This window comes from Neomonachus schauinslandi, chromosome 1, assembly GCF_002201575.2.
Source record: "Neomonachus schauinslandi chromosome 1, ASM220157v2, whole genome shotgun sequence".
Classification (NCBI taxonomy): Eukaryota; Metazoa; Chordata; class Mammalia; order Carnivora; family Phocidae; genus Neomonachus; species Neomonachus schauinslandi.
Window position 1 is genome coordinate 110,118,632 of NC_058403.1, and position 26,187 is coordinate 110,144,818.

Sequence of the window (26,187 nt, forward strand, 5' to 3'; positions counted from 1 at the left end):
AAAACCTCACGGATTTTTCCGACATGTCCAGGGGCGCCGCGCCCCGCCCACCACCCTAGCCCCCGCCCGCCTGAAGTCGTCCTTCTGGTTTGCGCCCGGGGAAACGCCGGCGTGACTCCCCGGGGTGTGGCCTGAGGACTTCGGCGACGCCTTGCCAAAGGGCGGCCCCCTCCTCAACCCGGAAGGCAGAGCCCGCGAGGCAGCGGCGAGCCGGGCATGCTCACTGGCGCGGGCCGAGCCCGCAGCCTGGGCAGAAGAGACCCGCGCTAGGCGGCCCCCTGCGCTGCCAGCTGGACGCGGGCGGAGTCGGCGCCCCAGCGCAGGGTGCCTCTGCCAGTCCCCGCGCGCCTGAGCGGCCGCACACGTGTCCAGGCGTCACGTCCGCGCGCGCCCCCGGGGCTTGCGTCAGCTGCCGCTTCAGAAGCTGGTGGGCCGGGGTTCTGGCACCGCTCGGGTTCGGGGCCCGCGACGCCGCCGGGAGGAGGAGTCTGGGGGCGCGGAGGGGTGTTGGGAACGTCGGGGGCCGCGGAGATCGTTGGCGCAGCCCAGTCCCCGGCCTGCCCGGCGCCTGCCGTCTCCGCTGCTCGGTTCCGGGCAGGGCGCGGTGGCGTTGCCTCGGAGCCTGCCGCCCGCGGGGCGTGCACCGCCTTGACCCCGGCGGCCCCGCGGCAGGCAGGCGCCCGCAGTTCCATGGTTGGTTCGGAGCGCGATGAGCCGCCCGTCCTCCACCGGCCCCAGCGCTAACAAACCCTGCAGCAAGCAGCCGCCGCCGCAGCCCCAGCACGCTCCGTCCCCGGCTGCGCCCCCGGCCGCCGCCACCATCTCGGCTGCGGGCCCCGGCTCGTCCGCGGTGCCCGCCGCGGCGGCGGTAATCTCGGGCCCCGGCGGCGGCGGCGAGGCTGGCCCGGTGTCCCCGCAGCACCACGAGCTGACCTCGCTCTTCGAGTGCCCGGTCTGCTTTGACTATGTCCTGCCCCCCATCCTGCAGTGCCAGGCCGGGCACCTGGTATGTAACCAATGCCGCCAGAAGTTGAGCTGCTGCCCGACGTGCAGGGGCGCCCTGACGCCCAGCATCAGGAACTTGGCTATGGAGAAGGTGGCCTCGGCAGTCCTGTTTCCCTGCAAGGTAAGCCCAGGTGCCACCCGCGCACCTTCGCCGGGCGATCTTCCGGAACTCCTGTGTCTTCCAGCCCACTCACAAGGAGCTGAGAGGCAGGCAGGTGGCATCTCTTATTTTTTTTAAAAAAACAGATGTTTACACTTGTCCACCCTCCCCCATGCCCACCTGTCCACTTTGGGAGTAACTCTGAGCTGACAGTTGCCCCGAGCGCTGACCCCGGACTAATTGGCACGCGATCGTTGTAGAACACATCACAGCTCTCGCCGCCGGGTGCCTGCGTACCCTGCAGAAGTGTGCTTGGTGTGCTCGGTAGGGCTAGGCTGCACCAGTGAAACTTGGACCGGGAAGCTGACTGGGGGGGATTGAGGAGGGAAGAAATGGGCCAGCTAAACGCACCCTTTACCAGCGCTCGGCTTGGAAGGATTGGTGCTCGATTCGTCCTGCGCCCCGCGCCTGCCCTCTGCGCACGCCTGACACGTGGGAGCCCTCAGGAGTGTAGCTAAAAAAAGGGCGCCTACAGCCTGTTTTCCTCCAGCAACAAGAAAACCCTGCAAGCCACGCCTTTCCCTCTCCTAGCCTTCCAAGGACTGGGGAGATTTGTATTTGTACTAAGTGGGGGTGAAAACAAGAGTTGATCAGGAATTTAACTGGAAGGACACGCAAGAGCTGTTAACAGTGCTTCCAAGCCTACCACTTTACTTAGTTTAAAAAGTTGTAAGTGCTCTTGCAAAAAATGCAAACCTCTCAGAGTCAAGAAAAGTCAAGGGAAAGACCAAGACCTCTCTCCCCCTTTTCCACCATTACTGTGTATCTTTATAGATTTTTTTCTAGCCATATTTTAATACATTTTCACAGCTGAATATAAAATCGTGGATGTTGGTGTGTGTCACAAAGGTTCATAAGCACACAGTAGACGCAAATTCTCCAGAAATAACTTGTGCAAATTGCTGTTTTAAAGTCATATTATCACGCATATTTTCCTACATCTGAAACGTAGCTCTTTCTCACTGTATTTTAAATGGCTGCATAGTTTTTGTGTGGTCACATTATAGCATCTGTTTACTTACATCTACCACTTGAAAATCTTCAGGAGTAGTTTCAGAGACATACCTCTCTACAGTGCCTCATTATAATCTAGGGCTAGACCATAACGTTCATTTTCTAAACTTAGAAATGGAAATAATGTCATTAATACTTTGGAGTTGTTTTTCTTTTTTCTTTGTAATAGGAACTGTTCTGCCTCTTGGGCCATCTGAGCTGTCTTGCATTTCTCCTTGGTGCTGCTTATTTTTATAGGGCAAGAGCTTATTTTTAAATTAAAAATAGTCCACCAGAGAATTGAAGCTTGGGACTCAAGTCAGTAAAATGAGTGATTTAATTTGGTCTGTGCCCTGCCACAAATCCAGTTTAAAATAGCATATTCAAATAAAGGGTTGAATCTGTGTTTGGGCTATGGGTTTTCAGTTAACCTTAATAAATTACTCTGCTTTCAACCACTTCTCATAGAATGCTAATTCACCCAGCCTAGTAGTTGTTTCTCATCAAATTTGGATAAAATATTTCTATAATTTTTAGGGTCATGAAGAAGGTGGCAGCCTAGTGATCAAGAGAAGATTTGGCGATAGTTGACAGAAGAGTGGGGGGTATTTGATGTTTGAGATATATTGTGGGGGCTGCCGGGGGTGCCCCACAGGATTTCTGGGGAGCTATCTTTTCAGCTCACTTTTTCCCAGAGCTTCAGCAGCTAATAGAAGAAATGGCTGTAGGTGAATTACAGTTCACAAATGAGCATTTGGTATCAGTCAGTATTCCGTAATTTATTTTTAAAAAGCAATCTCATACGAGCGTTTTGTTGGTCCTAAGAGGACGAGAAGGAAACAGTTGTGCTATATAAAGTGTGAAGTTTCACTTTCAGGGTCTAGGATTCTGGTTCCTACTGAAGCATGTTTTCTCCTAATGTGTAATATGCTAGTGAAGCCCTTCTCGAAAAACAGTTCTCTTGGGAATCAGGGGTACTCCGTGTTGCTGACCATGTCAGTGACTCTCTGTGTCCCTATTCTGTATGAATGCAGTTAGGGAACACCATCACTTTGCAAGCTGAAATTAAACAGAGTCAACCATTCCCTTAGAGCCCAGGTGCCAAGTTCAGAAAGTGATCTTGGGGTCACTTGTGTGTGTGAGATTTATGACACAGGAGAATGCGTGCCTCAACTTTGGTTGACCAATAATCCGAACTATTGACAGGGCAACTCAACCAGTTAGTTTAGATAAACCAAAGTTGGCTTTATACAGCAAGCACCAAAGATATGTCAGTTGAGGAGGACTGAGGGAAATAGGGAGTAGTAAGACCTAGGTCAGACTTCAACAAAATAGATCTGTGTAGCTAGCTCTTGGCTTGTGCTTGCTCCTGGTAATCATAGGGATTGCCCTGTGACTGCCCTTACCTGCTCTCAGAATCTCTCTCACGTGGGCTGCCTCATGTGAGACAAACAATGTTAGACTGAAGTATCAGAACCCAGGTCTGAAGAGTAGCCTGGTGCTGCCATTGTTTGCCTGAAAGACCACCTCTTGGGGGCCTTCATTTCCTCACCTGTAAAGAAAGGGACGAACTGCTTGACTTCTAAGGACCTGTAGCTTCTAGAATACCATGAAAACAAGGGAGGCTGTCTGGAATGGTTATTGGGTGCCCTCTGTGTGCCAGCTACTTTGTGAGGGCCATCGTTTTTTTAGTTTGCCTTTCTTTTTTTCCAGGTGAAGAAACAAAATGCCTGTAGAGAGATTAAGTGACTTGTCAAGATCAGTAGGCCAGTTCATCAGCCTGCGTCCCAAAGGCACGCATCCTTTGTGCTACATAGTGATTATGTATCTGAGCCTTTATTCCAGGGCTCCACATTGTAACTTAAGGTTGACACCAGTAACAAAACCATCTGATCGGATGAATTTACCAGCTCTGACGGGAATATCCCAATGAGACAACATACATGTTCACTATAAAATTCACTGGCAGGAATTTTATAAGACATGTGGGATGGGAAGGCCAGGGGGAAATAGCCTGCAAACCTAATATTGGGGGGCATGTCACCAGTCCACAGCTCTGGACTGCCCATGCTTCTGTTGGCCCAAAAACAGATTTGTTGCCAAATAGCTTCCTTACAGAGGTATGGGGCCACTTAATTAAAGGCTAGAGTGTTGCCAGCGTCTTTGATAGAGGGCATCACGTGCATTGTTAGCTCAGGTCTCCTTTTAAGAAAAGGATCTCTATCAGAGTAGGGCTCTCTTCCACTTGTGATATTTTTAGTCCATTCTATGGCTTGCTCTACGCCTGAGAAGTTTTGACATCCTGTTCCCATATCTCAAACCCACCGTCTCTCAGTGGAGCGTGGGTATAGGGTGAGAAGTGAAGGTTGACACATCTGTGCCCCCACTCAACAGTGTATTTTATTTTAATATCAGCCAAGTATTTCTCTCCACAACTGTAGGGAATGCTAAACCACTTCAGCCCACTTACACTATGATACATTTTCTCTCCTTTTTTTTTTTTTTTTTTTGGTTTCTTTTCTCTAAAAGTTTCCAGTAGCACATCTCCAAATAATTATTGAACTTGAAAGCCTAAGTGAGACAAGTCTTCCCTGCATTTGGGTTGTGACAGTGTTGTTTTTATTCCTTAAAATAAAAAGCCAGATAACCCCATTGAAAGTTCAAGCCTCTTCAGTGTGGACAAACCTAAATGCCAGCAGGGACAGGTGATGCAGGAGAGAGGTACCTGACTCGTGGCCCCAGAGTTCAGGAGACCTCAAGGAGCAGTAGAGATGGGAGCCAGAGAACACACCTCCGAAGAGGACAACTTGTGCTCAACTCTGGATGATTGGCAGGGGTGGGAGTATGGATGCAGCAGGCCAGACCTTTGGGTTTTTTCAAGAAAAGCCAGAAATCTGAATTTTTAAAATGCGAAATATCTCTATTTTCTTAACATTGGCCGAATTCATATTTAAATCCAGAACTTGCAGGCCAAACCCACATGTCTGCAGACCAGATTCTGCCTGCCAGTGTGCGACCTCTGATCTGGTTCCCTCTCAGAAAGCATTCACTGAGCCTGGAAGTTTTCATTTTACTCTTACCATACATGAACTTTGGAATTCTGAGAGGTCCCAACTGTAAGTGATTTTATAGCTTATTTTCATCTGTGTTTTGCCAAGAGAATATTCTATTCTGGCCCCCTGGAAAACCTGAACTGTTGTCCTAGTGACTAGATGTTTGACTTTGAACAGGTCAGTTTATTTCTTTGGACCTGACTGTCTTTAAGAGAAAGAGTTGGACTAAATCATTGTATCAAGAATCCTGTAGGGCGCCCAAGTGGCTCAGTCGGTTCAGTCTCCCTGTGGCTCATGTCATGATCTCGGGGTCCTAAGATCAAGCCCCATGTCGGGCTCCCTGCTCAGTGGGGAGTCTGCTTCTCCCTCTCCCTCTGCCCCTCCCCACCACCCATGTGCTCTCTCTCTGCTCGCTCTCTCACTTTCTCAGATAAATCTTTTTAAAAACTAAAAAAAAAGCAACAATCTTTTTGTGCCCTGAAATTTCAGAATCTAGTAAACTGTTCCAGGGAAGAGAGCACTAGGCCAGAGACAGAACTGGGTCCCCATCCTGGCTTTGTTTGACCTCGGTCCAGTCACATAGTTCCCTGAGCCTGTCTATCTGTCAAAAAGAATGGAGGTAATACCTAGCTGATGGGTGCTCTGAGATCAGATTAGAGCTATTAAGTCTTTTGCTTCATCATTTCAAATGGAAGGTGGGTGGTATCAGGGTGGTTGCTAGGTGATGGGTGATCAGTCACCTAGAAGTCTGAAAGGATACGTCAATTTTCCAGAACCATTTCAAAGATCTTTTCTTCATCTAAAAAGTTCCCCTAAGACAAAGATCATTTACTTGGGATATTATCCCTGTGGTCCTCACTACTCCCTGAAGTTGGACAGGCTTACTCGTGAAAGCATGCGCCAGCAAGCACCGGAGTCCACATACACTGATGGGGAGGCTCAAGATTTTCAAGAACACAATTGACAGTTTTTCCGTGTAAAATTAAGAACAGAAGCACTGGGGTGCCTGGGTGGCTCAGTTGGTTAAGCTTCTGCCTTCGGCTCAGGTCATGATCCCAGGGTCCTGGGATCGAGTCCTGCATCAGGCTCTCTGCTTAGCAGGGAGTCTGCTTCTCCCTCTGTGCTCTCCCTCTCTCTCTCTCAAACAAATAAATAAAATCTTAAAAAAAACAAAAACCAAAAAAAACAGAAGCACTAGAAATGCTGTGTCGGAGCACTAACATTTAATGCTGATTCTTCACATAGTTGGCAGCCACTTTTCACAGGTCATCACCTCCTACAGCCAGGAGTCAATCACTGTTACTTAAAGTTGACCTTTGGTACGACCAGAAAGGGGGAGAACCAAAAGGTACAGCAGGTCTGGCCTATAAAATCCCCATCCTGAGATTAGATTAGATTCTGCTGTTCTGTGTTAGATCCCTTTTTGAAGCTCCATAAAAAGTGCCATATGTGTTTGACTACAGTAAGACCTCCCTATAAAATGTCTTAAGAGGGGGCGCCTGGGTGGCTCAGTTGTTAAGCGGCTGCCTTCAGCTCAGGTCACGATCCCAGGGTCCTGGGATCAAGCCCCATATCAGGCTCCCTGCTCGGCGGGAAGCCTGCTTCTCCCTCTCCCACTCCCCCTGCTTGTGTTCCCTCTCTCGCTGTGTCTCTCTCTGTCAAATAAGTAAATAAAATCTTTTAAAAAAATAAAAAATAAAATGTCTTAAGAGCCAGACCTGGGCATCTGACAAAATTTGCAAACAGTGGCATCTCTCATTCAAACTCATAAGGTCCCCACTCCTGAGAGGGGCACACAGTAGGTACACATTTGCTGAAGTGAATGCCCAGCCTTCGGGGCCATTGTGTATTGCTAGCAGGTTGTGCAGGGCGTGATTATACATGGGGCAGTAGAATGTGACAACACTGCACATCCTGAAAAAGAAAATAAGAAAGCTAAAACGTTTTCCTGATTAAGTGTATCTTTATATTAAACCTGAGTGTACTTTCAAAGGCTTAGGAGAGATACTGAAAATTCTCTAGCAGAATTTCATCAGCTTTACCCCAGATGCCCATCTAGCTCCATTAGTTTTTTTAAAAATTGAGAAACGGTTCTCATTTCCAGTTTCTGTGTGATTTTTAGATGGTATGGTATCTGTGAGTAAAAGGTTACCCACCCCCCCAGTTTTCAGCCACAGATACTGTAGATGGATGAAAGATACACCTGTGTTAAATGTGTGGCCCTGGGCCCTATTTTAAAACTTTGAGTCAACAAAGGTAGTATTTTTGGGTTACTCCTTCCCGAAGCTACCTCTTACTCTAGTAGTTTGGAGGGAGGCCCTATTTGAACCTCCTAGTCTAGATCCCTGCTCCATCCCCACACGAGGGGTTTGGTGACCTCTCCAAACCTCAGTGGCTCCTTGGTAAAATGGGGTACAGATTGGGTTGCCATGAGGATCAAACATAGTAAGAATTCATGCAAAGAGCCTAGCACAGCCCCAGCACAGGAGAAACACTAAATAAATGTGCACAGTTAGAAGCTAGCAGAAAACAAATGGCGAGTGTCTGAGGTCAGGTCCAAGCATAGACTTGCAAAAGAAAAAAAGAATGTTTTCTCCCACAGATTCCCCCACTGAGCTTCTCTTCCCTCCTCCTAATCATGTAGGTTTTTCATACAGCTGGGTACATTGGCCCTGGCATTGGTTTTCCAGTGATAAGACTTACTTTTTTCATTTCTTTATTGCTTTTAGAAGAGAAAGCCTAGTCAGATTAGGCAACGTTTTTTAATGTGTATATTTTATTTTATACATTATAAAACATGAGTTTGGTTTGTTTGTTTTTTTTAAGTAGGCTGCATGCCCAGCATGGTGCCCAACGTGGGGCTTGAATTCATGACCCTGAGATCAAGACCTGAGCTGAGATCCAAACTTGGGACGCTTAACCAACAGACACACAGAAGCCCCTATAAAATATGTTTTTAAAAGTTATGATCATTATTTTTAAATGTAGAATATATAAAATATAAAATCTCATAACAATCCTCCCACCTAGAAATAACCACTACACCATTTTTGCATAAGTCCTTACAAGCTTACCTCTACATCAGTGGAGTTTTTTCACTCAAAGAAAAGCAGGTAAGATAGCTATTTCATAACATTTTTTCGTCTAACACATCGTGACTGCTTTTCAAGATTGGTAACTAGTCTTAAAGGTCATGTTTAATGGCTGCATAATACTACGATAGGACCAGGATTATTTAACCAAGCTCCCGTTTGTGGTCATTTAATCATTCTGTTTTCTTACTGTTGAAAAAATTATTTTTTAAAGTACTGCTATAACAATCCTTGTGCATAAGAAAGTAATTATTACCTAATGATAACTTCCTAGAAGTTGGGTGGTAGGGCCCAAGGGTATGTATAGAAATCAAAAAGCTTTTGATAGCAGCCAAATTGCGTTCTCACTTGAGATCCTTCACAAATGAGTGTCCATTTCTCGCCAGCCAGCATCACCTACAATGGGTGTTATCCTTTTGGTTTTCTTAATGCTACTGCCTGCCTTTTCTCCGTGGTGTAACCTCAGGCCAGAGCTGGCTCCTTCTGATTACCTACCAACTTTTCATCACATCCACCCTTGCCTGGGAATCTCCTGCAGCCTCTCCCTCCTACAAACCATCTGCCCAGCCAGTCGTTGCCCCATCCCAAACCTCACCCTTCTGAAACTCTGAGTCTAACGGTGGACACAGACGTGTGAGCAGCGCCCTTTGGAAGTAGTAGGAAGGAGCAGAGGAGTCTGGAGACCTCCCAGCAGTGGTGGGGTCAGAGCTACCTTATGAAGGACAAGCCGCAGTTTGCCCAGGAAGAAGAAAGGGATGTTAGATCCTGAGGGGGTTATGTCGGGAGGCTGGTGGAGCTGCTTGTACAGAAGGTTGTTTCCTTGTCTGAACTAGGTGCATGATCTCGTTATTTTCCTAATTACTTTGCAAAGGAAACAGGACACACTATCCTCTCAGAGCGATTTGCCTGAAGTCATGCAGTTTGTAAGTTCAGGGGACAGAAACTCCAGAATGGGCGTTGTATTACCCACACAGTGTCTCCTCTACCTCAACCTCGTGCCTCTTCCGCTACCCGCTTCACCCCACTTCACCCCACTGAGGAACAGTGGTTCCCCCTTCCCATTCCAAAATCACATAATGGCTTTTGGAGGGATGACAGTGGTACCAGAAGGGCCCTCTTATTGGGATTGCCAGGTAAAACACGGGATGCCCACTTAAAATTGAATTGCAGAGAAACAGTTTTTGGGGTAATTTCAGATTTTTTTTTTTTTAGTGTAAATATAACCCAAACATCACCTGAGACGTACCGAGCATCTCATATTTTTAGTTGCTAAATCTAGCAACCCTAACACTTAAGTCTTCTGGTGAATTCGATTGCTTTAATTGAGAAATAAAGACTGTGGAGGGTTGTAGCACTGTTTGAAGCATGTCGGAACAGTTAATGTGATTATGCAGGGGGAGGCTGGCCTAGGAGAGGAAAGGCATATTGAAAAAGAGGGGGCAAGGTACTAGGAGTGTGGCATAAAGCCTTCAACTCCGGCTCTTATGTTAAGGTGCTTTTGTTTGCTTGAACCTACACTCCGAAGGGACCTTACCAAACTGGTTCTCCAAGACAGTGTGTGGTCCCTGGCTAACTCTGGCCGTGGTCAGGTGAGAAGCGTTATTTGGTCAAAAGTCAACTTTTGTTTAAACCTCCTACGATTAAAAACCAGCCCCTGCCAGCCCAAGGAGTCTTTGTAAGGCCAGATGCACCTTGCCCCCCAACCCCCCAATAGCAGGATGTTCTCTGATGACTGCGCTAATAATACGCCGAAGTCTTCCACCAAGACACCTTTAGTAAAAAAGCTATCTGCAGCAGGGGGCTTGTCAGGGTTCTCTGAGGCAGGAGGAGGAATTTTTGAGCCCAAGATTTGAATTAGAATTGCCTTCTCGGGAAGAAAAGTAATGAAGTTTAGATGTCAGTATTTTGTTAGTCTCACCACTGTTTGAGGGTCCCGAAGCCCAGTGATACCACCTTCTCGTGTTAGTATCCGTGAAAGCTTTATGGCATCACTGGCAGAGGATTCTCTCTCTGCACCACCTCATCGTGGAGGTAAAGAATCTACCGTTTGGGTTAGGGAAGATCCACCAAGGTTCTTAGAGGAAGGATGCTAGACAGATGCAGGTTGAGCATCACAATTAAGGCACAAGAAGAGAGTTCACTTTCTCCTGTTGCCCGGGTCTGCACTTCATCAGAGTCCAGGGATGAGTTGACGGTTTCGTGGACGCACTCGGAGCTGATGTGGGCTGCATTAGTGCCCACAGACACAAGGCGCCTGAGCTCTAACTATATGCTTTTTTTATATGTATCAGGAAGGATATAGAACATTTTTTTATTTCTTTAAGATTTTATTTATTTGACACACACACAGAGAGAAGCGCGCTCACAAGCAGGGGGAGTGACAGGCAGAGGCAGAGGGAGAGGCAGGCTCCCCGCTGAGCGGGGAGCCCAATGCAGGACTCGATCCCAGGACCCTGGGCCGAAGGCAGACATTTAAGCGACTGAGCCACCCAGGCGCCCCGCTCTAACTGTATTCTACCAGTGGTTGTAAACTCACTTTAAGCAAGAGGAATATATAGCCGTCTGAATGATAACAGTATCGTCGTTTCTCCACCTATGTGAGGTTTCAGGAAGGCTTCAAACACGCCCATCCCAAATAGTTTATGTAAATAAAATATGTGAAAAGTATTTATCAAAAATAACAAACCCACACTGGCTGAAGTCTGAAATAAACATTTTTCCTCATATAATCTTAAGGTCTATTGAATTTTTTAAAATTCTAAGTTCCCTAGTAAGACTTCTAATTAAAGTAAAATTAACACACAGTGGAGAACAGTCATCTTCTGCAGGTAAATCTAATATGTATTCATTTATCTACACATATCAGGTGGGTGGGAAGCAGGCAATAAATCAGTAAGTCAATAAACAAAATTAATAGACCCATAAGTTAACTAGAAAATAACCTGGGATCATCATCCACTGATATCTTGAGGCCAGATTAACACGTTAGTCACGAAGGAGCTAGTTTGAATTGCTAGAAGGCCTTTTTAAAAGTGGTAAAGTCTAAGTTTAACCTCTGGTTAAAACATAAGTTTCACCATGATTTGATTCTGTACAAGGCTTAGCTACAACTCCCATTCGAATAAGTCTCAAGAGTGTTGAGAAGATAGAAACCTCTATCAGTAGTCCCCTAATTATCTGCTGATCAGTCATAATAAGTTATACCACCAGGAGCTCATCCTTCCAGCCAAACTCATACAACTCTGATTCCATCTATGAGTTCACCCCTGCAGTAGTAAAAGGGGTTTACCTGTGTAAGCAAAAGGGGGTGTGGGTAGCTTCATTCCTGGAGCCTCTTTCTAACATGTCTGGAGTCAAATAGAGGAGTTTCCCATGGACCACTAAGCATGGTGGATAATGAAACTGCAGTAGCCAGAAACTACATATAGTCCAGGCCCACAGATTTGTAAGGTGCCCACAAACTTTTAAAGGATCAGAGGAGTATTAGAGAAGGCTTTATCTTCCATGGGGTTGCAGGGAACTCAGAGAAGTGTTGTTTATTATAACAATGGTGTCTTCTTCATTGAAAAATTTGACTGGTTCACTACAATGAGTTCCAAGAGCTTCTCGTAAAAGAAAAACTATTGACTGACTTCTGTTTATCTGTAGATACGCACTTAAAAGTGTATTTTCTTGGGCGCCTGGGTGGCTCAGTTGGTTAAGGACTGCTTTCCACTCAGGTCATGATCCTGGAGTCCCTGGATCGAGTCCCGCATCGGGCTCCCTGCTCGGCAGGGAGCCTGCTTCTCCCTCTGACCCTCCCCCCTCTCATGTGCTCTCTCTCTCTCATTCTCTCTGTCTCAAATAAATAAATAAAATCTTGAAAAGAAAAAAAAAGTGTATTTTCTTAAAAAAAATAACCTAGTATAATAAAACAATTCATTCAGCCTTCTCTGCCAAAAGAATCTCTATTCCATAAAGGATAAATATGCTAACTTAGTCTCTGAATTTTTTAACACATTTTTATTTTATTTATTTATTTATTTATTTAATTTATTTATTTATATATATATTTATTTGAGAGAGAGAATGAAAGCACGAGAGGGAAGAGGGTCAGAGGGAGAAGCAGACCCCCCGCGGAGCAGGGAGCCCGATGCGGGACTCGATCCCAGGACTCCTGGACCATGACCTGAGCCGAAGGCAGTTGCTTAATCAACTGAGCCACCCAGGCGCCCCACATTTTTATTTTTATATGATTTCAAATGTCCACAACAGTCATAATAATACAAAACTATTCTTAGATACCCTTTATCCAAATTCACCAATTGTTTCCTTTTAGCCCCATTTGCTTTATCATTTTGGGTGCTCTCTATTCATACATACATTTATTTAGCCATTTCAATGTAAAATGCAGGTGTCCTGCCCCTTTGCTGCTAAATACTGCACTGGGTTTCTCCTAAAAACAAGGACGTCTGCTTGTATAATTATGGTCCAGTTATCAAAATCAGGAAATGTGACATGCATAGATACTAGTATCTACTCCACAGTCCGTATTCAAACTTCAGCTGCTGCCCCAATAATGCCCTTTGTGGCAGTTTTGGTTTCCCAGTCTGGAGTCCTGCATCACATTCAGCCATATGTGTGCATTTCGTGATCATTACAGCTCATTAGATGGACGGAGAAGCTCAGTTTGTTTGTGGTTACTCTCAGACAAGGTCATTGCTTGGATTTAATTCAAAAGTTGATGAGCATCAACAACAAAATATTGAGTGTGTTTTGTCTTTCCTGAGACACTCTCCTTTGAGGCGCCGGCAGATACTTTGCTAATAAATTTCAGTTTCCTAGGAGGTGTAAGCAGGCAGAGGCAGGGCGGTTACCCCACAGTCCCCGAGCAGGGACGTGCCCCTGCCCAGAGCTCAGGGCGCCTCCGTTGTAGTAGACTGTTGATTGTTGAAGCTCAGGAAATCGTTCTTGAATTGCACGGACTCACATTTAATTAAATAGATTAAGTGACTTGTTCTAAACCAGTCACAAGATCCGTGACCTTCAATAGCACCCAGCGAAGCAGGGTTATTCTGTTGATATACTCATTCCATAAACAAATACAATGTGACTGCGTTTATTAGGTAAATAACAGGTGTCTAGTGTTTGTTTTCTGACGTACCTCATCATATTTGTAAGTAAACGGGTTTCTGTGCCAAAAAAGGAAACTCTCCCTAAATTCAGCTGAAATACAACCTTCATACCCCATGCCCAGGAAAAGAATTGGCACTATTTACTGCTTTCTACAAAGACTTAAAAAGGAGGCACGGGGTCACACATTGCCCTTTATGGCAGAACGTGTTTGCACAAGACTTTTGAGCCACCGCAACCTGAAAAGTTGCTAAAGAGAAGTCAGAAGTGTTATTTCAACATTTGTTTCTCATTCTGCTGGGTCAACCTCCCGCTCCCTATGTCTTCTTGAGCTTTGGGCTTCTGTGCGTGGTTGTGTCTCTGTCCCCCTCCCCCGAAAGAAGTTGACTTAAAGTGAATTCCCTCCTCACCCCACCCCCAGGGGACATGCGCAGCTGTTCCCCAGCGGAGAAAGCTCATTATAGCTGTGGACGTGTGCCGGGGGGCACACAGGCAGCCCAGGTGTGTGCAGGAAGATCCAGGCATCTCAAGGGAAGCAGTCATCCTCTGAACCCTCCCTGTTTGGTGGGGCAAAGCCCTAACCAGAGTGTGCAAAGTGAAACCTCAGAACCTTCTTGCCAGGTACCAGTGAAGTTCGGAGGGCCTAATTACTGGGTACTTACTGGCAAGGCGCTGCTCCTCATTCCTTAGGGAGAGGCGCTTTCAGGGCTGTCTTTCTCCCTGCAATCCAGGGAAGAAGTCAGTATTAGGACCTGCTTCTAGAAGCAGTCCATCCGTGGACCCTGGGTCTTGTGTGTGGAGGGTTGGGGACTGGAGGTCCAGGCAGATGTGAATTCTTTCTTTTACTTCAAAATGTTCTTTGACTCCTAAGCGATTGTGTACCATGAAAGAGCACTCGATGAAGAGCAGGGGAGTGCAGGGCTCTGCCTGCAGTGTGGCCTCAAATGGCCGAGTAGCCCGAGTAGCCCGGATGAGTCAGTCAGGCTGTAAAACGGGTAGAACTAGCAGCCTAGCCTACCTCCATGGTTTGCAAACCACCGAGTTCTAGTTGTGTGTCTCAGCTGGCAGCTGGTGTCCTCGGTAGCGCCTGTTGGGCAGGGCAGTGACCAGCCTGACCTGCTTACTGGTGTGGGCCCCTCCTCACAGCTGTCATTGTGGCTGCCCAGCCAGGTTTTGTCATCCGTCAAAATCAACCCCAGGCCGTTTTGCCCTTCCCCAGACATTTGGCCATGCCTGTGACATTTCTGGTTGTCACAGTGGGGGAGGGGAAGATTGCTACTGGCATCCAGTGGGTAGAGGCCAAGGATGCTGCTAACCAGCCTACAATACACCGCACAGCCCCCACCACAAAGGATTATCTGGTCTAAAACATCAGTACAGCTATTCCACCACTTTTTGAATGTTCACTTGACGTTACTTTGCTTTTATAAAAGACCTGTTTGTGCTAACCAAAAGAAATCCGAAGAGGATTTTCAGTATTACAAAAAAAAAAAAAAAAAAGGCAGAAAGGGAAAATAGCATTCAGCATTTCTTTTGCAGTGCGCATCCTGAGCAGCAGGAGTGGCCTCCCCAAGCTCCTTTCCTGGGACCTACACTCAGCATCTCAGCATCAAGACTCCATAGCTTTGAACTGCATCTGTGAGCATCTGTGCTTTATCTCAATTGATTTTGTGCATCTGTTAGCAAGATGTGTCCTAAGGTATCAGAAAAGCCCAAGAGAGGTTATTTTTTGGAACTAGGAATGCTCGAAAATTTTTCCATATAAGTTAATGGTAATTGCTTCTTTGCCTTCTGCCATTTGTCTTCCGAAGGGTTTCATGGGAACACTGTACTTTCAGATATCAGGGAAAACCTGTAGTGCTACCGTAGAGAATCCCGGAAAATAAACTAAATTGTCAGTCAAGTCCCCGAAGGAATCTGGACCTGCGTTCTCATTTAGGTTGTATCCCCCACTGTTTGCTCCACTCACCCCATGCTAGAACCAGATGGAACTGCTCCATCCATCGTCTACTTTGCCCACAGTGAAGCTTTCCGTCTCTCCTCCTCATCCCATCCCCACTTTGAAATCACCTGTCTCCCCTCTGGTCATCCTTTGCGTAGCTCTCTGTACTTTTGATATTTGTGAGTTGTTTGTTGCTTGGTGTGGCCCCTCTCGACAGGAACCACCACAAGGGTCTGCAGTGGATTCCCTCTGGGTGCTCTAGGACAGAGGTTGGCAGTTCTTAGGAACCCTTGGCACCTGTCGGGAAAACGCAAGCTAGGGGCCAGGGTAATTTGGGTGTGCTGCTCAGAGGCACCTAGATAGTTCTGCAATGTCAGGGAATCCATAGACCCCGAACCCTCCCTCCGATCCCTGGATGAAAGCCCCTATTCCAGAACAATGCCGAGACGGTAACAAGGCTGAAGTGTGGCGTAAGAGTGCGTGTGTCTGTGCGTGCATCAGTGCACGCCTATTTAAAGTGTAGATTTTTCTTTTTAGAGATCATCTCTTACATAGTCATCATAAAAGTAGCACCAGTGGTCATGAAGACATGCCCTCACCCATGATGGAAAAGAGAAGGAATAGATTGGCTTTAAAGTTCAGCTTGTTTAGGGGCACCTGGGTGGCTCAGTCGTTAAGCGTCTGCCTTCAGCTCAGGTCATGATCCCAGGGTCCTGGGATGGAGCCCTGCGTCGGACTCCCTGCTCCACAGAGAGAGCTTGCTTCTCCCTCTCCCACTCCCTCTGCTTGTGTTCCCTCTCTCGCTGTGTCTCTCTCTGTCAAATAAAATCTTTAAAAAAAAAAAGTTCAGCTTGTTTAGAAAAAGCAGAGTAAGCACCTCATACTTTAAAAATATATTTATTTAAGGGGTGCCTGGGTGGCTCAGTTGTTAAGCATCTGCCTTCGGCTCGGGTCATGATCCCAGGGTCCTGGGATTGAGCCCCACGTCAGGCTCCCTGCTCCACGGGAGGCCTGCTTCTCCCTCTCCCATTCCCCCTGCTTGTGTTCCCTCTCCCGCTGTGTCTCTGTCAAATAAATAAATAGTCTTTAAAATATATATATTTATTTAAGTTAATAGAGGCTGTAGCAAGACTTTTTTTTGTAAGGTCATTGTCCACACAAATGCTCAGTAATGCCTTTTCTATTTGTGTCGCTTGGGGGAGGTTCCCTGTTCTCTATATTTGGGTCGAAGGAAGAGTGTCTGGCTTGTAGGGCAAACCACATAATCCCGAATATAAATAAATATTCTACCTGAGCTACACGAGAAAAAGTTCTAAAATAATCGCTGGACGATAAATATTTGTTGTACATCTGAGTCCGTGAACGTGGAGTCGTTTGGGGCTTTGGGTCAGGGAAGAGGTGCAGGTGGTACTTTTCTGGACGCTCTTTGCCAAAGTTCATCGCGTTCCTGGAGTTGTTCCTGGGCAGCTGTGGTAAACAGCCCATTCTGAAACTTCTTCAGATCCAGAGATTAGGGGCTTGTTTCGGCCAGAGAATGTTCCAGGCTTTGGGCTAATTCTTGCTATTTTTATTGTGTGTAATGTGTGCGTTTAAAGTGGGCATAAATGCCTCACCCCTCACTCACAGAAGAACATCAGAAGGTTCTGTATTCCTAACCACACTCTAGATTTAAAACAGAGTTAATAGGGATTTGGGTGTTTGAAGGCTTTACTGTTAGAAACACCAAGTAGAAATATATATGGATAAATTAAAGTTTGTTTCTCCTTCTGATGATAAAGTTTTTTATACCCCGTGCTTTTAAAATTAGTCCATGGTTCAGAAAGGCGAATAAGCGCTCCCTATGGGCAAAGTAAATAGCAGGGAAATACTTCTACCAGTTTCCACTGAAGGTTGTTATAATCCACTTTAGGTATAGGGGAGGAGCCAGCTGCATTTCTTTCTTGAAGCCACCCCCTCCTTCCTTGCTAGGGGAGATTCATCTCCCTAAGAGGGGAGCTGGCCCTCTCAGTGACTGTAGCTTAGGGTCCTGTATGGAGAAGGTGCTCGGTGCCTGCTTGTTGCGAGTGATAAATTCATCTACAAAGGTTAGAATTCGACTGACTTAAAGTTTATAAGGGGTTTATTCCTTCCGCAGGATATAGAGGCTTTGTTTTGTGAGCAGATGGACACCGCATCGTAGGCATAGGACCCGGCCCTGCCCTCATTTGCTGTCTTCCTGTCTCGGGAAGGGGTGGGAGAATCCAAGTGAGGTAACCCAGACAGTTTACCTGCCAGTGCTCCGACTCCCTAGTTTCACCCAAAAAGGTGATTCAGCTCTCCTTATTCTTTACAAGACAACAGCGCAGTTCTCTGGGCAAGTGTCTACTTGTGGGCTGATTCCCCATCTGGTATCTAGGAATTAACACTGTCATTCTTGTGAAGGTTGGGAGGAGGAGTCTAATTCCTTTTGGTGTGGTCTTTTCCCAAGATAGGTGTGATTTATTCATCAGAAATGTCATCCCAAGTGCAGGGGAGAAAAAGGTTTTGTCCCTACCCTATTATGGCAGCATTGAGGGACTGGCCATATCCCAATCCTCGCCTGGGAGCCTACCCTGGGACCACTTTAGTTCCCCTGCCTCCGGGGCCTGGCATGAGGGCCTGACCTATCTGGTCATGAAGATGGGCGCTGGGACTTGAGGAAGCGGTCTGGGCCCTTCTCATTTTTAACCTCCACTGGCTGGAACCAAACTAGCCAACAGGGTCCTGAGTTAGTACCCAAAAAGTATGTCCAAAGCCCCTTGGGGTAGGGGGGTTAAAAGGTGGAGAAAATGAGGTAATATTTCTAGCGATGTGAGGGGGGTCCAGCCCTCTCCTGCCCTGGCTGGTCACTCCGGCCGGCAAGAGCGGGGACCGTCCCACAGCCTTCCTGCCAGTCACTGATTTGAGCTAGGAAGAAGGCACTGGGGACAACCAAGAGGGGCTCTACCGCTTTCCAAATTGTCTTTAGGGGAGAACCAGTCTGGAGGCCACATATCCCTTGCCCAACCCTATGCCTAAGCCATTTTAAATTTTACAAAATTCTTTAAATTCACAGAAAACGTGGGGCAGGCCAGGCTTTCTAGGGCTGGCTCAGCAATCCCGTTTGAGAGCGCTTCACTGGTACGTTTTCGGCGATGTTGGAACGGCATGCCGTCCGTTCCTGGGCGAGGAAGTTCCCCCGATTTTCTGGCCGGCGGTACCGATGACCCGTAGGAACGGAGGCTTGTTAGTCATAACTCTTTAGCTCCCCTGGAGCGAGCGTAGTTGGAACGAGACTAGAGTTCAAGGCCGGGCAGCGCACGTGGGTGAGCCCTCTCGGCGGAGTTGTGCGCAGGCCCGGTGGCTCACGGCGTTTCTTTCCGCTCTTGCAGTACGCCACCACGGGCTGCTCCCTGACCCTGCACCACACGGAGAAGCCAGAGCACGAAGACATCTGTGAATACCGCCCCTACTCCTGCCCTTGCCCCGGGGCCTCCTGCAAGTGGCAGGGGTCCTTGGAAGCCGTGATGTCCCATCTCATGCACGCCCACAAAAGCATCACCACCCTGCAGGGAGAAGACATCGTCTTCCTAGCCACGGACATTAACCTGCCGGGGGCCGTCGACTGGGTGATGATGCAGTCGTGCTTCGGCCACCATTTCATGCTGGTGCTGGAGAAGCAAGAGAAGTACGAGGGCCACCAGCAGTTCTTCGCTATCGTGCTGCTCATCGGCACCCGCAAGCAAGCCGAGAACTTTGCCTACAGACTGGAGCTAAACGGGAACCGGCGGAGACTGACCTGGGAGGCCACGCCCCGGTCCATCCACGACGGCGTGGCAGCAGCCATCATGAACAGCGACTGCCTTGTGTTTGACACAGCCATAGCGCATCTGTTTGCGGATAATGGCAACCTTGGAATCAATGTGACCATTTCTACGTGTTGTCCATGAGGCGCCGCAGTTATTTGGGCCCAGGGCTCTATGGGGAATAAAGGTTTTTACAGATGTTCTATTCGCTGTGTCTTCACGGATCAAGACCCACAGTTAACCCCATGTTCTGTTTGAACAAGCAGCTTCCCATCTGGCATTGGCCCAACAGAGTTCATTAAACAGGGATGAATGCGGTTGGCCTGCTAGTCATTTGGAGTCTGTTCTGTGATCTAAAATCAACTTTGTTATTAAATTTTATTTACTTCCTGAACAGCACTTGACAGGTTGCTCAGGGCTCCTGTAGACCAGTACGTTAGGAATTGGAGGCTCCTTCCTGCCTGACTCCCTCTCTTGGTTCCTCCAAGTGGACAAAAGCACAGTGACTGTCGATAGATTCCTTAACTTTTACCTTTTTAGGGGAGTAGGAATTGTTTTAATGCATTTTAAACAGTGTTCTCAAACTGGATGGCTAGCCCATAGACAGAATCACCTGTAGTACTCATCTGAAACATCCAGATCTGGGGAGGCTCTGAATTTAACAATCTCGTCAGGTGATTCTGTTCGACAATAAAGTTTGAGAATTGCTGGATTAAATTGTGGAAAGGGTCCAGATTTTAAAGGTGCTTTACGATTGCCCTCTACTGATACTGTTTGTCTTTCTACTATTTCATGCCCCCACCACCTACCATTCCCAAATTAAAACCAGAACTGCAGATCCCCATGAACACACTCCTGAGATTTGGTCACTCTCTTGTGTTTGGGGTGAATTGCCTAGGAAAGCAAATCATATGGCCACTGATAGTTACCACATAGTTTTTGCTCATCACTAGTACAGATGACCTGTTTACATGTGGCTTCCCTCAGAGGCCATCCTTGACTGTAGATGGTGGGAAAGACTAGATCAGTAGAGTTGGAAAAGCTTTATAACCGGTGTCATATGCTTGCTATTTAAAGGTATGTGTTGGATTGTTGTTGTTTTTTGCCACATTCACTTTAGTTTTTTAATAAATATTTTCCAAAAATGAATATCGTGCTGCTTTTTCCCAGTTGTATAATGTTTATGTATTGGGTGCTTACTGTGTACAGGTACATGAAACCTCACCACTACCTTGGGCTTGCAGCTATCACTATTTCCACATAAAGAAACAGTCATTTGTCCCAGGTCCTGACACGGGTCTGTCTTAGAACTGGGGTCCAAACTCACTTCCCTGCACCATGCACAGTCCTCGGTGTTACTGGTCTCTTCCTTGGAGATGTTCTTTCAAGTGCCAGCACTTGTGGAAGAAAAGTATTTCTCCTGTGTTACAGAATCAGAAGGAAGAGCCTTGGCTAAAGCTGACGTCCAGAGTGTCCCAGGTTTGAGCCAGGGTGACCCACTCTCTCAGTCCCAATCCTGAACTGTCAGAGGAATTCAGAATATTAGCCCCATGTGCCTGGTGCGGATGGAAGACTGCTTAACTGAGTGGCCCAAAGACATTAGTGTAGCACCCAATGGAAGGGATGGCTTTAAAGTTGTTTTCGTCTTTTAGGTGAGAGGCAGTGTTGAGTTTTTATCCAGGATAGGTTCTAGAAAAGGTTCTAGAAAGTTTCACTGTACACAGCTCGGCCACAGACATTTCTGCCTCGAGTGTTTTTGCCACAAACATTTTCACTGCCTAACTAATTGGCCATAAGGCAATTTTGCCATGAAAGACAAAAACCACAAAAAATAAAAGTGGGAGATTCATTAAAAAGGACATAATGAGGGGCGCCTGGGTGGCTCAGATGGTTAAGCGTCTGCCTTCGGCTCAGGTCATGGTCCCAGGGTCCTGGGATGATGCCCCGGTGTCATAGTCGGGCTCCCTGCTCAATGGGGAGTCTGCTTCTCCCTCTCCCACTCCCCTGCTTGTGTTCCCTCTCTCGCTGTGTCTCCCTCTGTCAAATAAATAAAAGCTTTAAAAAAAAAGGACATAATGAAACATGAAAAATAACAAAACAAAAAGGCTTTATTGTGGAATACAAAATATTTTTTTAGAGAGAGAGTGTGGGAGCGGGGTGGGAGGAGGGAGAGGCCGAAGGAGAGGGAAAGGGAGAGAGAATCTTCAGCAGGCTCCATGCCCAGCATGGAGCCCAACACGGAGCTCTATCTCACGACCCTGAGATCATGACCTGAGCCAAAATCAAGAGTCAGACGCTTAACTGACTTGAGCCACCCAGGTGCCCCAGAATACAAAATACTTGAATACATTTAAAACGTGTGTAAAATGTGATACTGCACAAATAACTGATTTTACTTGGTGGATTATACCTAATCACTGGTCTTCAAGTCTTTCATTCATAGTATTACACTTTTTTTTGCTTGTTGATTAGTCTCCTTGTTCAGCATCACACTTTTTACTTTTTTGCTAAAATTTCTTCCTTCATTAAGAAAGGTAGCAGCGTGGGTGCCTGGGTGGCTCAGATGGTTAAGCATCTGCCTCCGGCTCAGGTCATGATCCCAGGGTCCTGGGATCGAGTCCCGCATCGGGCTCTCTGCTCCTTGGGAGCCTGCTTCTCCCTCTGCCTCTCTCTCTCTCTCTGTCTCTCATGAATAAATAAATAAAATCTTTAAAAAAAAAAAAAAAAAAAGAAAGGTAGCAGCTTCCCAATACTATGGTACATATTTGTAAGCTTTGTATCATGTTGCGAAAGCGTCTACGCTGTTGTTTGTTCTTGGCATCCTGTCATATGTTCATTGCTAGACCTTCCAAAGTTGTATGGGCAATGTGCAAGACATGCCAAAGGTATAATGCGCTGTAACTGAGCTTTGTTATCATTGTACATGATGGGCTATCATTTTCTGGTATAGATTGTAATCTGGCTTTACACTCATTTCACACTTCCCATAAGTTTAATCACTGTACTTTCTGTTAAGTCGATCTATTTACTTGTTACAATCCACTATTTCAAGACCACCACATCTACTTGTCCCTGTACAGACCATTATGAGGGCTAGCTAAGATTTACAGCATACAGAAATGAGAACTTTGTTAATGGAGAAACGAAATAGACAACTAGTTTCAATACATTAACTCTGCCAAAAGCAGTTGATTTATCAATGGAGAAATGAAACCAGTTATTTGATCTTTTATGGCAAAATTGCCTTACGGACAATTAGTTACACAGCAAAACTGCTTGTGGCAAAGCTGTCTGTGGCAAAGATGTTTGCAGCGAAGATACCAGACACAGTTAAGGAATTGCTAAAGTAACTTATCTTCCAGGCTGTTCTTCAAATAAAGGTGAAAAATTGTGCCCTGAGCAAAAGAAGGTGCTTATAACAAGTTTGGTAAATGAATGAGAACTATAGCTCTTGTTACCAAGAAAAATCACACTCAAGCCAGTACAAAGGGGGGATCTGCAGAGGTGAAACTAGGATCCAGGAGCAGGTGGACTTAGATCCTCAGAGCCAGAGCTGGTCCAGATGCGGCTGTCCAGTATGTATACAGCACCTAGGCAATGTGTTTTGGGCATAAACCAGCCTAGCTTGTCATCCCTATCTAAGCCTTCTTGTTCTGTGTGATAGGGAAAATCAGGACTGACTGGTCGACAAGGTACTGAAGGTAAAGAAAACTATAATCAAAAGCCCATGAAAATGGAGATTGTGGAATCAGGTTATTCCTAAAGCATAAAGTGTTAGCTTTTCAGCCCCAGGAAGTAAAGTGATGGGCCAGCAGCCATATGGTGCATTCATGGCAGCAGTGATTCTAGAATTCACACTCCCAGTTCAAACATGCATGATTCCAGAACTCAACAAATGAAAGTAAAGTTTGAGGCAACAAAACTCTGAACTTTTACTTTCCAGAGTTATTTAGCTCCCTTTAATCTCTGGAAATCTGTAAGCTTAATTTTACTGTCTGGCTTTTTTAAAAACTAAGCATTTTCTGCCCCAAAACAAACAAAAATCCCCAGGTTATTCCCTGTTTTAAGAGGAAGTGAAAACAGCAAAAAAGATCATGTAAATTAAAACATCTTTTTATATAGTTCCAGTTGCACATGCAATTTAAAACACAGTGATAGGCATTTGTCAAAACTCATCACATGGTCCACTTATGTACTATATTGTTTTTAAAAAACTATTTCTTTCCCTTTTCTGTCCTGGTTCTATATTCTAATTTGATAGAAATCAGGCTGAGCAAGCAAGATGGTAGATTCAACCTGTGTCTTCCAATGCCTGAGCCATTCTAAAGAAAAAAGATGCTCAAAATTCTTTGGAAGAAAATGTTCATAGTTGTTAATTCTGGGTGGCAGGAACCTGAGTGTATGTTATATTCATATTTGCGTTATTCTATATTCTATACTTGCAAAAAATTTTTTAAACCAACAAACCTTGAGATCAGGCATTCTCAGCCTTTCTGTGAGCAAGAGTATGTCTTGGTTTACCTGATTCCTTAACATTTAGGGGACTAAGAGGGTGATGTGCCCACAGTCAACTATCCAGTGCACATGATGGCGAATTTCACAGGCGAAGTCACTGAGGGTTTAACCATCGAGTAGGATCTGGAACTACCAGCAGATTCAGACAAATAGCTGAGTGTCTCTGTCTTAGCAGCAGAATCATGCAACCTCCCTACAATACCATCCAAGGAAATTTTGCCTGTACCTAACTTCAGGTTTTGGGGTCTTGCCAAGTATCAGCAGCATGACCTTAGGTTGGTCACTTGACCTCTCTGGTGCCACGTTTCCTAACTTGCAACATTTGAAAGTTTGTTTTCCAAATGCTTACACTATAGTACTAATTTCTGTGAGACAACTGAGCTATTTAAAGTTGAGGTGAGCAAATCATGCCAACAAGGTTTTATATGAGGTGATTCTGGGATAATTGTGACGCAGCATGTGTCAGTCGGCGTTAGCTGGTGACTCACCTTCCAGCTGCCTCTCAGATTCCCACGGTCTAGAGTAGGCACAGTGGCTGGGCACAGAAACCATTTTTGCTTTGTAGTTCTGTCTTGAGACGCCTGTGGCCTTGACTTTTCCTGACTCATGCAGCCTGTGCTTGAAGTATGATTATAATTTCACTGGCCCAAAAGAAAGCAAGTCAAGAGTACTTAAAGAATAGGAAATCTAACTCTCTGTATTGTTAAACCTGCTTCAGCTACTAATTTGAGGCTCAGAATTTTGTATTTGTGAATTCTTTTAATTTGTATTGGAGTCCCCAAATGATAGGGCAAGGAAAAATGTTAGACCCTATTGATACCAGCACCTGCTATCACCACCACTATTTTACAGAAGAAAGAGAGAGAGAGAGAGAAAGAAAGAAAAGAAAGAAAGAAAGAAGAGAGAGAGGGAAGGAAACAGAAGGAAAGGGAGGGGAAGGGGAGGGGAGAGGATGGGAGAGGGGAGGGGAAGGGGAAGGGAGGAAGGAGAACTACAGAGGGAAAGCCACACATGAGTTAGAATTTGTCATGATGACAACATGGTATCTTCTATATTGAGCAAAAGGGAAAAATTATAAAACTATTAAAACTACAAGCCAACATTTTATAATAATTAATGCAAATGAAGGGTATTCTTCCAACTTCTCCCCAACTCCCCTGCCACCACCCAGGCCTGGACAGCTATAAGAACTCCCCACAGCTTGTCCCCCCTCTTGCCCTGCTCCAATCAGAGGCTCTTTTTAGATGAAAGTTGGTGGTGTCACAAGCTCTTTAATAGTTTCTTTCAGGGTGCCCTGTTCTTCTCCTTCACAGCACTTTCCACAGTTACACTGTATATTTTATTTGCTTAGTGTCTGCCTCCCCTCAACAAACTCCAGGGTGATATAGACTGAATTTTTTGCCCATCCCCGTATCCCTGGGTACCTGGGCACACCACGAATATCTGATGAAATCAATCACTACCAACGTTAATCTGCTAACAGCACTACAGGAAACACCTCAAGAGTTAACACTGTCTGTTTTTATATCAAAAATAACTGGGGAATTTGCCTCAGGTAGGCAGGGAACGAATATGGAGAGATAATCAAACAATCCAGAGAAGGGAGGAAATAGTCTCTCTGTCTCAGTCATTCTCTAGGCAACGGCAGAAATGCTGGCCTGAAGGGTCCGTGCCCTAAAATTTCTTATGTCAGAGTATCACCTGATATTCATATCAAAGGCAGACTCTGCTCTGCGTTTGATGATCCTTGCAGGGGACACAGAGGAGGGTTCCTTTGACCCTACGGGGACCTGTGTTATAAGATTGGATCAGCTTGCAAAGTTCAGCAAGATAACAGCAATTGCCATTTATTGGGCACCTGTGTGTGCCAAGTGCTTTGTCTATATTAATCCATTAAATCCTCCCCATATCCCAATGGGGATAAGAGTTTATTAGCCTCAATTTGAAGTTGAGGAAATTAAAGTTCAGGGAGACGAAGAAACTTGCCTAAGCTCACAGCTGGTAAGCAACAGAACTGGGATATGACCAGGTGCTGGAGTCCGTGACCCTTCACCATATTACACGATGCATCGTTATTGCTGTTTAGGTTTCACACACTTTGACCACCAAAAGAAATACTGCTTCTTTGTAACAGACAGGGATGAACAGAATATAGGGATGCAAATGGCTGGTGGATACAGAACACGTGTGCTTTAGAACCGCTTTTCTACTGTCACAGCACATTAGACGGGGACCGTAAGCTAAGATCATTCAGACCCTGGGTACTCAAAGTGTGGTCCATGGACCAGCAGCATCAGCATCACCTGGGAGCTTGTTAGAAATGTGAGCATCTCTGGCCACACCCCTGACCTACTGAATCGGAATCTGCATTTTAACACAATTCCGAGTTTGAGACACGCTGGTGAAGACCGGGGATTCTCAACCCACTTACCCTTCTGAGGACAAAAGTATATGAGGACCAGAGTTAGATTCCCTGGCAGTAGGGCTGAGCTTCTGTGGGCTTTTTTAGAGC

General features: G+C 46.0%; 1 protein-coding gene across 1 annotated transcript; it reads left to right on the forward strand.

The window, feature by feature from the left end:
- The first annotated feature begins 622 nt into the window (after positions 1–622).
- SIAH2 (siah E3 ubiquitin protein ligase 2) lies at positions 623–20,303 on the forward strand. Its single transcript, XM_021685971.1, has 2 exons — positions 623–1,126; positions 18,747–20,303. Exons 1-2 carry the CDS (start codon positions 710–712, stop codon positions 19,302–19,304), a joined length of 975 nt encoding a protein of 324 aa, XP_021541646.1. The 5' UTR covers positions 623–709; the 3' UTR covers positions 19,305–20,303.
- Positions 20,304–26,187: the final 5,884 nt, after the last annotated feature.

Excerpts from the sequence above, each read along its gene's own strand:
- SIAH2 (XM_021685971.1), top strand. The coding sequence starts at position 710 with ATGAGCCGCCCGTCCTCCACCGGCCCCAGCGCTAACAAACCCTGCAGC. Across the intron at positions 1,127-18,746 it reads CAGTCCTGTTTCCCTGCAAG|TACGCCACCACGGGCTGCTC; the intron begins GTAAGCCCAGGT and ends CCGCTCTTGCAG.